The sequence below is a fragment of the Dermacentor silvarum genome, chromosome 8 (assembly GCF_013339745.2).
Source record: "Dermacentor silvarum isolate Dsil-2018 chromosome 8, BIME_Dsil_1.4, whole genome shotgun sequence".
Lineage (NCBI taxonomy): Eukaryota > Metazoa > Arthropoda > Arachnida > Ixodida > Ixodidae > Dermacentor > Dermacentor silvarum.
The window spans coordinates 88,991,147-89,008,728 of NC_051161.1; the positions used below are offsets into that span (position 1 = coordinate 88,991,147).

Here is a 17,582-nt window from a genome sequence, read left to right on the forward strand (position 1 = left end):
AGCCTTTGCTAAGACCTAACCATTTCGTCTATATGTATAGGACGCGCCGCATGTCAGTTCACTTGCAGTAAAGTTTCACCACATTTCTTTGTCCAACGTACCTAAATGTACATACAAACGCTGTAATACGCAAACTTATCCCAATCCCGAAGAAGAAATGAATGTGGCTGCTATTTTTCTTCTCGCCTATATAAATTCAGAATGCTGAGACAACCGCTCAACAACCAATTTGGTCTTCGCGACAACCATTGGCAATTTCAAGCAACGGGGCTTCAGCTAGAGTACGCAAAGAAGTGATACAAGTAACGCTCAGAACCATTCAACATTTTGACATCTTCACTTTACCGACCTTATGCAAGTGCTATCTGGGTACATTATGCCATTGTTCGCGCGCTAATATAGAGGAGCGCTTATTGGTCCGTCTGTTGGGCACTGTCTCGAGTTACCACTCTGGTCGGCGAAAAAAGGAAGGCACCGGAACGCCGGACCGTCCACATCGTCGACGCCTGAGGGCGGACGAAAGGCTGTGTTTCTCGTCGACCCATTATCGGCTGGGAATCCGAAACTATGGCCCTCTTTTCAGCCTCCAAAGAGCTAGTTTCCATAGAGGTTGCGGCAGCGCTTGCCGACGCTGCGGCTCCTCCGGGATCGTTTGGCTGAAGTTCGTTAGCGCCATTGGTCGTCCGATCCCGGCCACAAGCTTCTTGTGCTGGCGAGGAACGGCCCTGCAGCTCAGCCACGTTTGCTGCTTCGTTTGTCCCGTCAGAGCGTGGTAGAGTGGCGGCATCTGCAATAGCGACATCGAAGTTGACTCGTCTTGGTTCGAGAACAACGGGTCGTTCCGATGGCACTGACAACAGGCAAGGTGAAGGCTGGTCAGACGGCGTGGTTCTAGAGCTAGTGGAGTCCTGAGGGACGCGTTCGTGCCATCCGCCGAGCAGGGACATCATCTTTGATTTCACAGTGCGTTTCCCCGATGTGGCCATCACGGTTTGTTCGTCTGAGCCGCCGGTCTGATCCAAGCCGTCAGGGGGCAAGAAGAGTGGCCTCGACGAATTGAACAGGACACCTCGGGTCGGCTTTCCCGCCGAAATCTCGATTGGGCTGACTTTTTGGGCCACTGCGATGAAAACATGCTCTCGTAAGAGAATTTTTCTCTCAAAAATGTTGGAATCACCTACTCAAACAAAAAGAGCAATTATTAGCTGCACGCGTTACGAGGGAGAAAAAAAAGTTCTTGCAGAACTCACATGCTCTAGGAATTTATTTAAGCGAAACTTCTATTTGCGTCTGCAAAAAAAAAAAAAAAGCTGTTCTTGTCCATTTGCAACTATAGAGTTTACAAAACGCCTCGCCCGGTATAAACTTGTGGTGTTCAAAAATACAAATCCCATGCATAATGACGCAGGAATGACGATGATCCCAAGCAACCACGTATATCCGTGGGACGTCCGCCACAAGTCCGAATGTCCATCCTTCTAAATATCCATCACGGATGTCCATCGGACGTACAAGAAATGTTCATATCCCGTTCGGATGGCTAGAGAACATCCGATCCGGATGTCCGGGGGATGCATATGCTGTTTTGAACGTCCCCTGGCTGTACATAAATGGGCATGCCTAGGACTTAAGTCAGGACATGGATCAATGTCCTCATATGAAGAGAATATAGGTGGAAATTTTAAAGGTTCGTACTTCATTTTACATTTTCATGTTTCTGCACTCTATCGAACACATAATCTGAGATATTTTGCAACGCAAAATGAGTAGCTGACACATCCTTGCAACTCAAGGTGACAGTTATGAGCAGATTTTAATATTTGGGCAAACCCACTGTAGCATGAAGCAGAAAAGATCTCAAAGGCTATGCTTTCACTGGCTGCATGAGCGATAAATCATAAACGCCGTGTAGTGGTAGACAATCTCTAAGTCTATACTTTTGCTATAATATTGTTATTTGAATTCAGCGGGAGTGATTTCTCAGCCCTAAACACGTCATAGACGTTTGGTTTTCAGGCACCACTTATTCTCAAAACAAGTAGTTATTTCACTGCCTAATTTTGATGTGTTAGAAAGCATTGGCAACGCATGCTGTTCGACGACAGTGTCCTGCAGCGATCCAATCCAAGTTGCAGCCATCGTCCCATTATTTTAATGGCGGCGAAGCGCCGGCGCACTGTCGGTTTGTTTCCCATCTTCACAGCCTGCCCGAAGTCACCTACTCAGCTATTGAGGTATGACAGCGACATCTTTCTCTATTTGAGCAATTGGAGTATTTGTACGTGTTTTGTTAACAGGTGCCAACAAGCCCTAAAGTGAGGGGAAAGCCATCCACGCGAAAGACTTCAGATCTCGGATCTTCGGATCTCGCACCGGCAACTAGTAGTCAATAGCCGGAGAAATGGCAAATCCGGGATGGTGCAGCGGTGCATGTACAGTCAACCACAAAAGTTTGCGAACCACGCGAGCGCGTGGCCAAGAGCCTCTTCGCGACACTTCCGCTACGTCACCAGCGATCGACAGCAGCGCTACGTTGAAGACGCATCCCTCCTTAAATCTATGGCCTGTCTATTTTCGCACTGTGCGCAAATATTTTCTACCTATCTCTTTCAACGTGACGCGCTCTTTGTTAGCCAGGGCTACTTGCTTATATTTTGAGAGCAGAATATCAGTACAAGTAATCAGACAGCGTATTCTTCGGCTGTTATCAGTTCTATTTTCGCGTAGCCACGCTGTTTTTTTTTTTTTTGTTTTGTTTTCGTGAGTGCGTGAGTGAGCGGTGAGGCAGCCATGGGACACAGATGCTCAGTCAGTAGGCAGAATTTTTCCGTTCCTCCCCCATCGCTAAGTGACAGTAGCGGCCGGGATTTGATCGCCTGCGCCCAGGTTTTGCTGCGCAAAGCCCGAACCACCGCGCTGCTATAGTGGTTACATTTAGAAAAATAAGAAATAATCGGGTGCGATGACTCTTTTTATAACCCTTTGCGACACGGCGTCCTCGTTTGGGGACTCGAACTTCGGAGGCGCGTCCCACGCCACGTGTTTCTTCAAATGACCTAAAACTCAGTGTGCACATTCGTGTCCGCTTCCTGATGGGACAACTAGCGGTCAGTTAACTTCATTGTCCTGCGTATTGCTGCAGATGATCACTTTGCTGGAGACACTACCATGTTAGACAATCGTTCGACGTGCCGCGTTCCAAGACCAACGTCAAGAGTATTTTTTTTTCTCCGGTCGACACGAATACAACCGAAAAAGCAAGTGTGCATGCGTTTCGGGCCTAATAGTTGATTCTTTTTATGCAAGCATTGAAGCTGACGGATTTCAGAATAATTAGATAATGAGTTATACGCTAATTAATTTTTTTTACTGAAACTCGCACAAAACAGCACATTGCTTCGTCTTCTTTCTTGGAATGTAATAGTGAGCGTCTTGAAATGATGCCATGCGCATTTGACGCATTTGCAGACAGTGCATCATAATTCGTGTCTGAAGGGGATGAATTTATTCACAAGACAATTACAGAAGTGTCATGAAACATAGGTCTCTCAATGATCTAGTAGGAAGTGAAATGTCCGCCGTTTTCTAGCACCTTATTGATGCGTGTGGGCATCGACTCGTACAAAGATTCAGTAATCTCCGGTCGACCGCGCAGGCTTTCCCATTCTTGTGCGATCGCTTGCCACAGCGTATCGGCCGTGCGGCCGCGGTTGGCTCGTGTGGACAGCCGTTTCTTCAACATGCCCCAGACATTTTCTATGGGATTCAAGTCGGCGCCACATGGAGGCCACTCAAGCTGGCAAACAGCATGTTCTTCTAGCAATGACTGGACGATACGTGCTTTATGGATCGGGTTGCGGTCGTGTTGAAAAAAATAGCAGCCGTCGCTGAAGGGACCGTCCAGCGCATACGGAACGAGGTGGCTAGTGATGACGTCGCAGTACCGTGACGCAGTGAAGGGCCCTTCCAGACGCACAAGGGGACCAAGGCCATCTTTGCTGATTGCTCCCCACACGCTCACGGAACACCGTCCACTGGATAGAACACTCTGTGTGTAATTAGGCAGATATCTGCAAGAAATAGCATACAATTGGGTTCCAGCGGCGCGTCTAAAAATGTTGTGATTCCTCTTGCGTATGAACTTTATAATGCTGTTATAGAGTTGCAATAGAAAACGTGCAAACATCATTAGATAGTACTGAAAGACCCACTGGCAGCTTTTAATTAGCTTCAGAGTAAGTAGTACTATGAAACAATCGTTAATGTTTTCAACATAATACCACTACAGAAAAATCTCGTAATGTCCAAAAGCTCATTTTACGTGAAACATGTTGTGATGCAGAATTAGCTTCGTGAATTAACTGCCAATACACTGTAACCACACCTGCAGTTTAGTGGACGCCAAACCCGCTTCCGTTGGTCCCAGCGCGTGGAAAAAGTTGACTCGTCGCTAAAGATGACATCGCCCCATTTCTCTGTTGTCCAATCTTTCATTGCTGTAGCGAACATGAGTCGTTCTTGTAGCTGGCTGTCTGAGAGGCAGGGCTTCTGTGCTGCTACGAAAGACTGCAGGCCAAGCTCACTCAGCCTTCTTCTTACAGTCTCAGACGATACCGTGAGCGAGAGCGCTTCTCGGATATACTCTGCACTTTGAAAAGGATCAGCCACGATGGCGGCCGTAATCAGGCCGTCCTCTTCCTCAGTCGTGGCCCTTGGACGCCCACTGCGCTCCATATCTGTGAATCTGTCATCGTCGCGGAAAGCTTGAATAATCCTATTCACGGCAGTCCGGCTCCTGTTGGTTCGGCGGCAGATTTCGCGCTGAGGTATTCCCTCTATAAATAAACGCACAATGTGCCTTCTTTCGTCAAGTGGAACACGCAGCGGCATCTTTCTAAATAGGCAATCACCACGTGGCCTGAAGCAAGTCTACTACGTTTTCAGCGACTGATGCGAAGATGCGCCTATGTGTGAAAGAAAATTTTCTATGCATCCGCTTTTTCTTTATTTTTGATGACAGTGAAACACCTCCCTACCCTTTCTCTCAAGACGCAGAAGCAGCAACACTCATTGGACCAAGATGCTGCCAACCAAAGTGCGCCAGTAAACGTCGCGTAAAAAAATCGTCGCAGCGCTTCGTGAAACTTATCTACCCACTGGCACACCAGTCGACAAAGGTTGCAGTGATTGCTCCGATACTGCTATCAAGCCAGATATGTGGCGGTCTTATCGCAGACAGCGCTCTGCGTCAACACAACGAACTAACAATGTCATGCACGGGAATAAAAAATTAACAGGCAGGCGAGTACCAAGAGGGCTCATATCCGGGAGAGCGCCCCTGTCGCCGCTAGGTGGCGTACCGCTAGGTGGCGCGGATAGGCAGTCTGGCACGCGCTCGCGTGGTCCGCAAACTTTTGTGGTTGACTGTACGCCACACACATGCGTTAACATGTGTTGTCGTCCTATCCGTGCGAATGTTTGTATGCCTTGCGATGTTTGCCGTTGTACAGAGGCTACATCAGAATTCAATGCGGATGATTCTAGCATGACGTGAACCCCGACCTCGGGCTCGGCAGCAGTGTGCTGTAGTCGCTCACTAGCGCAGTGGGTTTTAAAGATCCTTATGGGATTAACTTGGAATATATTTATGTTTAAACAGGTAAAAATCACTCACTATTCTGCTTCACTAATCGCAAGTACTGGCTATACTGTTATAAAAATTCAATTGTGGTGGACGTTTCTGCGATAATTATGGATATGTGTAATGGTTGTTTAAAGATATTGTACTTGCAGCCAAATCACTCAAAGTTCGCCAGTCAAGTGTAATGTACCTAATGCTTTTCTTTCCAAGCTGCTAAGTGAAAAAAAAAATTCCTGTATGCATAATAATAAATATTAAATATTGGTAAACAATACATGTATTCCTCGAACTAGCTGAAGTGGCAGTGCTTTCTGTGTTGAAACTTTCCATTTCAAAGAGTTCGCAGGTGCGTCACATTTTATCTTTTTCACATCTTTGCAAATGCATTCTATTTTTGACATGTTGTATACAACTGTGTTTGAATGATATCTTACATTATTTTGTGTAGACTATTGTTTATGTCTGTATTAAGTAATCTGGTTTAATCAGCGCAAAACGAGACTAAGGACGGCAAAGAAGTTGGGATGAAGACAGTGTTCGTTTTCGTCCCACCTTTTTTGCCGTCCTCTGTCTAGCCCGTTCTCAAAGCTTGCTGTAATAGATAAGCCTTGATGCTTCCACTTCGACTACGCATTTTGCTGTCTCTTTGTGGTTTCCGCTGCACGTCTTTTTCTTGCTTGTGAGTTTTTTTTTTATTCTAAAGCATGTGACTATAATGAATCCTCGTATGGTTTGACAGTACGAAAAAGTAAAATAATTATTATTATCACATGAGACTTCATTTAGTTGTCTTTCACACCTTTGTTAGACTGTTTATAACATGTTGAAATGGGTTTCTGTTCTTGCTTTTTGTCTTCGCGCTGTTCTAACTTCAGTCATATCTAGATCTGCAAGTTTCCTTTATATCCGCATATATATTTGTTGCTATGAGCAGTATTCATCTGTGCTTTGTAGACTTTTTAACATAAGGTGGCAGTATATGATTTGTCTTTTGCAGCTGGTGTGGGCACTTTTTTTTTTTTTTGCAGCAGCAGCAGCAGCAAGAGCGGCTGCAGTAGAATGCATTGAAGCACCCGACCGGTTGTTATATAACATTGGTTGGGTGCTTGAATGCATTCCACTATGCTGATTCAAGGTGTACCTTTGACTTAAAAATCTTCTTTCACTTTTGCTGACGGAAAGTGGCCCATCGAGCTACAGTGCTTTTACTGAAGTCGTCGTGGGTCCAAAATGGTCGTGTGTAGCAATACTTTCCAGTTCGAAGTGAATGAGAATGACGTCGAGTATAAGCAGATGGTTCAATTAAAATGCATATCAGCGTCCGCGTTTAACTTTTATTCACTTTTTTCCTTTACCGCTGCGGGACACAATAGACCAGACAAAAAAAAAAGCGCGTACGAAATTTGGACAACGTCCCTGAAGCGGTTGCGCTGAAACACTCTGTGCTACAAATACTGCATAGCGCTGGAGAAAAGTAGCCGCTTACACTGCTCCGGCTGGCGCTCAGCTGGCCACTCGAGATCGTGGCCTTCGTCGGCAACCATGGGTTCTGGGGGAAGGACCAGGCGGCGCGGATCGTAACTGGCAGTGTCTTCGAAGTGTTTCATGTGCCGCCGGCCCGATCCGACTCCGAGCTCTGCAATCTGCATCGCCTCGAAGCTGACTGAGGAGGGGAACCGCTGCGAGCGTGAGCTGCTTGCCGCTGGTATCTCAGCGTTCGACGAAGACTGGTGCCAGATGTACGAGACGCGCCCCAGGTTGGGCACCATGTGCATGGCGCAGCCGGTCTGCAAACGGGGCAGGAGGTAGGAGGGAGATTTCAATGAGAGCTGGAGACGTTAGGCTGGCGAAATGCCTGGCATGATACTCCAGATGATTAGGGCGAAGGATGAAATTAAGAATTTCCGGTTAAGTTAAGCGCGAAAACAATTATTTATGAAAGAAGAAACAAGACAAGCGAGAAAGAAAGAAAACGACACACTCTAATAAAGGTACTTGTGCTTCAGTAACACTAACTTCTGCTTCATTAACAAAGGTGAAGTCAGTTCCGTCATGTAGTATGGACAAGCACTACACTGACACATATTTTTTTTTCCGGCGAATGAAGTCCCAGGCCCTCTATAACCATAGGAAAAAAGAATGTTTCCAGCATCTGAACGCCCTAAATACTTTACTGTAATACTTTATTTTTTTAACGAGTATCGCTTTCAATAGCGGCCTGGAGGGTTTATTAATCATGGCGTCACGATGCAAGTTAGTTCGCACCGTGCCTGCGATTCTTATGGCTGCCACACACAAGCGCAGCCAATAGATATGCGTGCTGCACTATTCTTAGATCTTTCTATGAACAACGTTATCACGCATAGCCTTATTGTTACAGGACGTCAGTAAATTTAACTCTCTCATGACGTCGCGACGATGTCGATGATGCCAGACCTGGCATTTTGAGAAAAAATATAGTGTCACATTAAAGTATCTTGTAAGTGCTTCCCAAACGTCACACTTGCTAAGTATCATCCTTCTACATGCGAGACGCGTGTAGTAAAGTATCTGCAACTTCGAAAATACGTGTCAGTACTCCTTCGAGCCCTGTGTCTCGAAAAAAAAAAGGCATACGCGTCTTTGTCGCTCGCAGAACAAGGACGGTGTTTCACCTATGGTCAAAAACCATCCGGGAGTTCATGGCCTGTTACTCGACGGATGCTTAACGAACTTTTTCAGTTATTTCTTGAGGTAATAAACCACTTGCATGTGCACATTACCGGTGTCCAATGTATTAATGTACATATTACAGGTATTACAGGTGTCCAAGTGCATGTGTGGCACATATGGGAGGACATATGGCTTGAATGGTCATATTGGTGGCCATTGCGCTGGTTCTTTCCAAACCTTAATTTCCATACCTAAGAATGAGTTCTTGTGGCTCCCGAGGCATTTTGTAAATTTCTTGCGACTCTCAAGCTACCCCATGGCAAACATGTTCTTCAATATGCGCATTCTATTCCTACAAAATTTTATCGCCGCCCCATATATCTTTGGCAACAAATGTATTAAATTTTCCAGAAGCTCTGCTATGAGCGTCCGTTAGCACGACTTTATAATTCTGTGTCGATCCACTACATCAGTAAGTTTTTCAAGGAGCGTAAACCTACAGACCTAATCTGCATATAATCTTGCAACATTTGAAGTCTGTCTGCCCATTCGTGATTTCGCGGTGCTTCTTTGAACCCTACAAAATGCTTCTACAAGATATTAACAAAGATTTTATCATTTCCCGCAGATAACCAAATTAACCCACATACTCATCACTTTCCCTTCACATCACCCACAATGCACCAATCAACGAGCAGCAGTTCTCCAGCTATCAATGCAGACGCTTGGCAGACGTGCTGAGAAGCCTTTAGTGGGACACTTTTCAAGGCATCTATAGTTGTTAACAACTAGGTCGTAACACCTGTACCCAGTTGTCTGCATCTGCATGCGAATGCATCTAGTCTTAACATCGAGCAGAATCTGTTGAGACAACTAGATGTTATGCAATGGATTAATCACCATGCGGACCACATCACAACTATTACGTCAGGAAATGACACAAGCACGGCTGACACACCAGTGTCCTGTCTTTTGGATACTCAACAACTATGTCCTTTGCCGCCTCGTCACTATTATGTCATATTTCTTCCGGTGCATGTGTCTCGTGTTCACTTTTTGTACGCCTTTGTTTTACGTGCCCTTTATGGTGCCGAGAGAAAGTGTTTCGCTGCCCGGAAAGAACGTCACCATTTAAAATGATGAGGCTTAGCCTCTGAAAGCTACACCCTGACAGTAAGGGACGTTCTACAGTCGCAGAGATAGAGAGTATATTACGCGGGCTTTCGGCTGGGCTTGTCACCAGGTGTTTGCAACTCTGTACGCCAAGCGGAGAATGTGCTCTAACCGTGGTCGAAATATCTTTCAGGCTGCTAGGGGCCAAAATGATTCCCCCACTCTCCACCAATGGTGACGAGTTGAAAGGGCGAGCAGTCCCAAGGGCGGCTGAAGCAAAAGAAAAAGAAAATCAGTTGACAGTCGGGATTCACGCCATCGAGACGTCTCTCTCTCTCCTCCGTGCGTACTCGCGTCCCAACAGTGGGGACCCGGACGAGGCTTAACGACAACCACATATCGACGCCATGGAGACTACACCCGACGCACCAGCCATCTCCGCCGTCGACATTAAGCTACCGCCATTTTGGACAGCCGACTCGGAACTCTGGTTCCTGCAAATGGAATTGCAATTCGCCGCCCGACGCATTACTGCCGACCAGACAAAGTACCACCACGTGGTCGGCAGCCTTCCACCTACAACAGCGAGCGAAGTACGAGATCTACTGGTCGCTCCGCCTGCAGTGAACGCGTACACAACGCTCAAGCAACTGCTCATCAGCCGCCTCACGCCATCAGAGCCTCAGTGACTGAAACAGCTGCTACACGGCGCTGAGCTCGGCGACCGGACCCCTAGCCAATTGTTGCGCCACATGCAACAGCTGCTCGGCACGACGACCACCGACGTGGACAGCAGGCTGCTTCGGGAGCTCTTCCTGCAACGGCTCCCCACAAACGTGCGGATGGTCCTCGCCTCGGCATGCCGACAAACAGCTTTCTCAGCTCGCATTCCGCAGTGTGTTATGGTCGATGCCTCCGACACAGCCGTCGGGGCTGTCTTACAGCAGCTCGTCGATGGAATCTGGCGCCCGACATCGTTTTTCTCGAGGAAGCTAACCCCGCCTGAGCGCCGCTACAGTACTTCCGGGAGAGAACTGCTGGCCATGTACGCGGCCATCCGACATTTTCGCCACTTCCTGGAAGGCGGAGAATTCTTCGTCCTTACTGACCACAAACCGCTTACCTACGCCCTACGTTCGCTAAGCTCCGACGGTGGCATGCACACAGCGCGGGAATTGCGCCACATGTCATATATATCTGAATTCACGACAGACATCCGCCACGTCAAGGGGGGCGACAACGAGGTGGCAGATGCGCTTTCCCGGAACCCTATAAATGTCATTGTATCCACACAGCAGGTTGCTCTCTCCACTTTGGCAGCAGCTCAACGTGAAGACGACGAGCTAAAGAGCCTGTTGACCGCAACCACTGCCCTGAAGCTGCAGTGGCTGCCAATTCCAGGATCCCAAGACAGAATTTGCTGTCTTGGGATCCTGGAATTGGCAGCCACATAAGTATCGGCAATGCTCGCCCGTTTGTGCCTTCCAACCTCCGTCGCCACGTGTTTCAATCGCTGCACAGACTCTCTCATCCAGGGATTAGAGCCACACAGAGACTGGTGACAGCAAAGTTTGTCTGGCTATGCATTAATCGTGACTTCCGGCTCTGGGCACGTGAATGTGTAGCCTGCCAGCGTTCCAAGATACAGCGACATACCTTGACAGCACTAGGAGCACTCCCAACCCCGGACTCCCGATTTGATCATCTTCACCTGGACATTGTTGGCCCACTACCACCCTGCCACGGACAAACTTATCTGCTGACATGCGTGGATAGATTCACCCGTTAGGTGGAGGCCATCCCTATCGTGGACATCACCACTGAAACGGTTGCCAGTGCCTTCCTGTACCATTGGGTTGCCCGCTTCAGGGTGCCTTCCACGATCACAACGGACCGTGGCCGGCAGTTCGAATCCGCCCTCTTCACTAGCATCACTCAGCTCATCGGTGCCACTCGCATACGTACAACGGCGTACCAACCCATGAGTAATGGCATGGTGGAACGTTTTCACCGTCAGCTTAAGGCAGCGTTCACAGCAACCGAACAACACAGCTGGGTAGAGGCGCTCCCGCTCGTCCTTTTCGGCATACGGTCCACTCTAAAAGCAGACATTGGCTGCAGGGCCGCTGAGCTGGTCTATGGCATGACACTCAGGCTGCCAGGGGAGTTCTTTGTGCACGGCTCAGACGAGACACCTACGGCGTAAAGTGGTTGCGCACTTCGTCTACGCGATATGATGAGTAAACTTCGTGCTGTGCCCCCGCGGTATCCAGGGACGCGGGCTGTACATGTCGACCCGCGTCTCACATCGTACCCATACGTGTTTGTGCGACATGACACTGTCCACCACCATATGATGGACCGTTTAAGGTCCTCCGCCGTGGGGACAAGCATGTCACCATCGATAAATGCGGCCGCCAAGAGGTTGTGTCGCTTGACCGTGTCAAGCCAGCACACATGGACAGTGACGCCGCCGCGGTGTCTCCGCCAAGAGAGCCGCCGCCTTCGCCAGGGCCCCCAGCTGCAGCGCAAGCTCCAGAGGTGCCCACGCGACGTACGCAAAGTGGACGGTGCTCAAGAGCCCCTACTCGCCTGGACCTTTGATCACTCCGTTCGGCAACTCACTAAGGGGGGAGTGCTGTAGTGGCCGCGAGAGGGCCACAACGTGCAGGCAACGGTGAGCAGCGAGCGCAGCTCCGAAACCTTTCTAACCACCATGCCGGTTGCACCCCGCGCCCCCGTGTCCTCCACTCTCCGCCAATGGTGATGAGTGGAAAGGGTGAGCAGCCCCAAGGGTGGCTGAAGCAAAAGAAAAATAAAATCAGTTGACAGTTGGGATTCACGCCGTCGAGACGTCTCTCTCCTCCGCGCGTACTCGCGTCCCAACAGTACAGATTTCGACCATGATAGCAGTGTGTTTATCACGCGCAGTGGACCCGCCACGGTGAAGATCCCGTATAGTCGCAGAGGGCTGAGGATTAACCTCGACCTTGCGTGGTTGTTGAACATACATCTATGGCGTTTTACAGCGTAAGCTGTCATGGGCTCATTCCAATAGCCGTTCCGGTTTGCGATGTCGCCGCCGCCACCACCATTGGACGACCCAAGCCTCCGCCAGTATGGTGGCGCCATCTAGTTAAGGTGCCTGCAAACGTAGCGTGCGCAGGCGCAGACGATGAGATGCGATTCAGACAAAGCGCGCAATCAACGCGATTCCGATGGGAGACTTGCGCCACGTATTCTGGATACCTCTTCCAGCGGCAGTGCCTCTTCGATACAGGTTATGGCGTCTCCTCGCTAGGTACGAACCGCTGCTGAAGAAGCAAATCGTACAGCTACGTGCGCGGCTACAACCAGGCATCATCGGGCTCAGCAGACTGCTGTACAGAGAGCATTGCAAGCCGCAGCTCACCATCGACGCCGGGTGGACAGTTCAGATCATTCTCGTTAAAAGGAGGCGAAGAGACTTTGTCGCGAAGACCCTGGTGTGTGCTGAAATCGGAGCTACCCTTGAGCCGCTCCACCAGCTTACGCTGTGACTATGCTGCGTGTGCCGCGCAGGCCTATGACTTTTTGCATTCAGCTCCTGTTGAAACATGGTAGCCACAGCGCGGAAGCGAATCCGCTTACTGGCGTCGTAACCCACCACTTACTTTCTCGTCGGTCGCAGGAAAAACTAACTCGTACTGTCAAAACAAAGGTCGCCCGCCGTTTACTCTGTCAGAATTATTGTCCGTACATCTAACTCACTTTAATAGTTTGTTTTCGAATCCATTTAATAAAGTGTGTCCCACCGGCATATTTCCAGTCTCGTTTGAAAACCCATACTTGTTTGTTTAGCTGGTTGGGAATGTAACATTTTGCGGGTTGGGAATGAAACAGCACATCGCAAACTTCTGTGGGTCATGTGGCACCACTTAAGCTGTGTAATTAACATATAAGTGCTCCTGAGTTGAATAATTAACTACAAGACATAGTTTCAGTAATACGAGTGTCTGTCCGCCATTTAAGGGTATCCTTCGCGAACATTTCTTCTTCTCCTTTTTACTATATGTCTACCTATTCCTTCGTGTACTGCAGATGCCGTTTGCATCAATGAAAAAAAGCCGGCAGACCCCACCCACGCCCTGTGGAAATCGATGTTACGCGAAGAAGAGTGCGGGGACCCTACCAAGTTAACAAAACGACCATGAGAGCACCAAGACGTGGGCGGCTGTTTCATGACATTCACGTTATCAGTCCTCAGAAATCCCTTTAGCAACGCCTAGGAGACCTTAAGGCGAAAGCCTTAGCCGTGTTCATGACTATGACTTCGACCATTAGCATTTAGCCTTTTCCTTCACTTAGTACCACATCCGAACCCATTCCATTGGTTTTTGAGTTTTAATCTTTTTCGCTGAGTCATTGTCATTTTGCTGAGTCATGCTCATGTCTGTGACTTCTACCACCATCCTTTAGTGATTCCTTCACTTAGTAGCTACGTCCAACCCCATTTCAGTGGTTTTTGAGTGTTAATTTTTTTTTGCTGAGTCATTGTCATTTTGCTGAGTCATGTTCATGTCTGTGACTTCTACCATTATCCTTTAGTGTTTCCTTCACTTAGTACCGACGTCAGAACCCATTTCAGTGGTTTTTGAGTGTTGATTTTTTTTCGGTGAGTCATTGTCATTTTTGCTGAGTCATGCTTATGACTATGACTTCTACCATTATCCTTTAGTGTTTCTTTCACTTAGTACCCACGTCAGAAGCCATTTCAGTGGTTTTCGAGTGTTAATGTTTTTCTCACTGGGTCATTGTCATTTTTGCTGAGTCATGCTCGTGACTATGACTTCTAGCATCCTCAAGTGTGTCCTTCACATTGTACCCACGTCAGAACCCATTTCAGTGGTTTTTGAGTGTTAATCTTTTTTTTCGCTGGGTCATTGTCATTTTAAGCGGCTGTTTCATGACCTAGATGACACGCACGTCACGACATTCATGTCATGTCCTATCATTTATGTTCGTCATGCACTGTTGTCATACTAGGCCAATTTTGGCACCAACCAAGTTAACGAAACGGCCATGAGAGCACCAAGATGTAGGCAGATGTTTCATGACCTACATGACACACGTGTCATGATATTCATGTCATGACCTATCATTTATGTTCGTCATTCACTCTTGTCACACTATGCCAATTTTGATAAATACCAAGTTAACGAAACGACCATGAGAGCACCAAGACGTAGGCGGCTAGATAGATAGATAGATAGATAGATAGATAGATAGATAGATAGATAGATAGATAGATAGATAGATAGATAGATAGATAGATAGATAGATAGATAGATAGATAGATAGATAGATAGATAGATAGATAGATAGATAGATAGATAGATAGATAGATAGATAGATAGATAGATAGAAACTGTCAAAGTGGCAAATGTTCGCCAAGAAATGCTTCGCATTTAATAACACACCTAGCATTTCTGACACCAAATTACCCACAGAGTAGTCCACACTCCAACTGATCTCAATATTAAAGCCAAGACAACGCCGATACTTTATCCTCAAGCTTTACATGAGACGAAGCGATCATTGATTTTACTATTTATTTTTAGCTGTCTCGCCAGAAAGCAAGTTGCGCGAGTGAATTGAGATGCAAGCGGGCGGACTAGTTGCTGCCATGTTGCTGCACAATCACGCTGTCACCGGCGGAGGTACCAGTATAGAGGCTCAGCGCGGATTTCCGGGTGACAAGCGAAATTTTCTTTGTGGCCAAAACCAGTGACGCGACAAGCGACAGTGACGTGTACATGGCCCTCCGCGACGACAAAAGTTGTCGCTCATCGCCTTAAAATCGCGTGCCACGCCAGGTGGTCGAAATTTGAAGCTCCCCGCTGCGGCGCCTTTCATTAGCCCGTGCGTTGCTTCGCGACGTCAAACTCCGTAGCTTTAGTTGCATAGAACAGCGGGAATGCGCCTGCCATATGCCGAAACCAAAATATCTGAGGAGGTCTAGGCACCTGTCAGTAGGTGCACCTCATTGTGCACATGAGTGTAAGTGAGGGCATAGCCTGCAAAAATATTGGTGGATTAATATGCGTGAGTTATCCATTGGTACTGCCGATCTATGAGGTCATATTGAAAACGAATACCTCGTGCTATCGCTCCACGGTGAGGTAAGAAAAACTATTAGGAAGGAGCGCGCCTAGCGTTCATAAGCCAACCACCTCTGAAGCCGCTCCCTCATCATTTCACTTTTCCGGAAACTCTGTGCTGTGTTCTACTCGCTGGCCGCTGAGTCGTGCTCCCTAAAGTGCTGCAGAAAATAGCGACTCTTCCTCTTCACAACCACAATCCCCCTATCTATACTCGCTGGAGTGAATCGAGGAAGGTCATTTCTATTTTTATTAGTCGAGAACCACTAAGGAGGAGGCAATATCACCTGCACGTGTGGGTCCTCGTGGCCCGTCGGGGCACATAGCTCTGCCGGGTCGTACAGCGCGGCCGGTTGCACGCCCCCGCTGGCCACTGATGAGGCACCACAGGTACTGCCTAGACTTCGAGACTTGGCGCGTCCGCTGGCGCGCTGGCGCCCGGGACCGGGGGTGGGCTCTGCGGTGCGAGCATCAGAGCGAGTCCTCGCCAGGCGACTCAAAGCACTAACATCGGCTAGTACCACGTTCACCATCATTGCAATGAACTGTTTTAAAGCACGGAGCTGCATAAAGTTTCGTACCGAAATTACCAGAGGGTAATCTGGCGGTTTAGTATACAGCACAAGCTCCACCCACAAAAACGCAGTGCATCCGCTCTTCGCCTCTGAAAGAGAGCAGAGTCAGCTAGAATCCGATCACAGCTTAATGCATTTGCTCTGCTATTCTACATGCTAGGCTATAATCATAAAATAAAGGTTTTTTTGTTTCAAGCTAAGATATTTACTTTGGCAGAGCAATGATGTCAGATTCACCCACAAAATATGCAAGGACGCTCATGTTAACTCCTAAAACCAGTGACACACACAGATCTTCATGCGAAAACATCCTTTTAACGCCAGGGCATTAGGTGAGTCTAATTGACTGACGCATCTATGCGAGCTTTAGTTCTTAATATTGTCACCGACTGTTGGTCCTCGAGGACACGCCATGGCTCCTGGAGATCTGCTGAAATCTCTCCGTGACGTAGAAAGCGACACCACGCGATACCGGCTCCTAAGGGCTCGGCAACTCCAGCGGTTCAGCCACGGTTAATTCTGAGTGCTTGCATGTTCTGAGTGTTGTATGTGTGGCGTCTTGGCTGCAAAACAACCTAGCGCGTACATCCCAGTCTGGTGTGCAGGGAAGCGAAGGCTGTTGGCGAGCGAGCGACCTGATGCTTTAATATTGGCTATTCAGTTCGCATGATCTTTCGTAAAAGTAGTTAGAGTACTTTTGCCGCAATAACAGTACTGTTCATATATCATTCGTCCAGGAAGTGCGGTTTGCCAATTTTGCCAGAATTATCGCGGGGCGATGATTTATCATAGCTGTCAGATGGGCATGTAGGTAAACGTTCATGGTGGAAAAAGTGCTACTAAAACGTATACTTACCAAAAACACAGGACAAAGCGCTTTTTTTTTTTCTGAGGAGAAGGCGTTCTTAACAAATGGAAAAGGGCGCTTTGTCCCGGGTTCTTGCTAAGTCTCCGTTTCGGTAGTGCTTTTTTCCATCGCGATTATTTATGATTGGTCTATTATATTGCTACACGCGTGTGGTATTTGATTGTTTGACCGAGGCGCGCGGGCGCCATCACTCGAGAAAAGAAGAGGAAGAACGAGCTGGGCTCGCGCGGTGAACCTAACCGGTCAGCGCTGCAACCGCTGTTGTAAATACAACCTGTAAATAGTTGCCCGTCTTACTGACTCGTTCTTCGCGTAACATCGTGGTGGAGGTGGAACGTTCCCCGTCCTCGCCACGGAGCTCCTAAGCGGCCGCACCGTCGTCTTCTCAGCCATGGCTTCCGATGGAAACACCCCGTCGCCACCTACACCTGCGGCGCCTACCACAACGTACGTTACGGTTCCTAGTCTCCGTGATCCTGGGACATTCTCCGCCCAAAATGGCGTTGACGTCGACGACTGGCTCAGCATGTATGAGCGTGTTAGCCGAAGCCACCACTGGGACCCTACCATCATGCTTGCCAATGTGATATATT

At 48.2% G+C, this 17,582-nt stretch overlaps 1 protein-coding gene across 1 annotated transcript; it reads right to left on the reverse strand.

Moving 5' to 3' along the window:
• Positions 1 to 350: 350 nt before the first annotated feature.
• On the reverse strand, positions 351 to 16,079 carry LOC119462264 (uncharacterized). Its single transcript, XM_037723607.2, has 3 exons — positions 15,834 to 16,079; positions 7,128 to 7,428; positions 351 to 1,120 (listed from the first exon to the last, which is right to left on the reverse strand). The coding sequence occupies exons 1-3, from the start codon at positions 16,077 to 16,079 to the stop codon at positions 411 to 413; spliced, it is 1,257 nt and encodes a 418-aa protein (XP_037579535.1). The 3' UTR covers positions 351 to 410.
• Positions 16,080 to 17,582: the final 1,503 nt, after the last annotated feature.

Coding starts and splice junctions, on each gene's coding strand:
- LOC119462264 (XM_037723607.2), bottom strand. CDS start 16,079: ATGGTGAACGTGGTACTAGCCGATGTTAGTGCTTTGAGTCGCCTGGCG. Junction 7,429..15,833: donor ACGAGGACCCACACGTGCAG/GTGATATTGCCT, acceptor CCCCGTTTGCAG/ACCGGCTGCGCCATGCACAT. Junction 1,121..7,127: donor TGAGCGCCAGCCGGAGCAGT/GTAAGCGGCTAC, acceptor TTTTCATCGCAG/TGGCCCAAAAAGTCAGCCCA.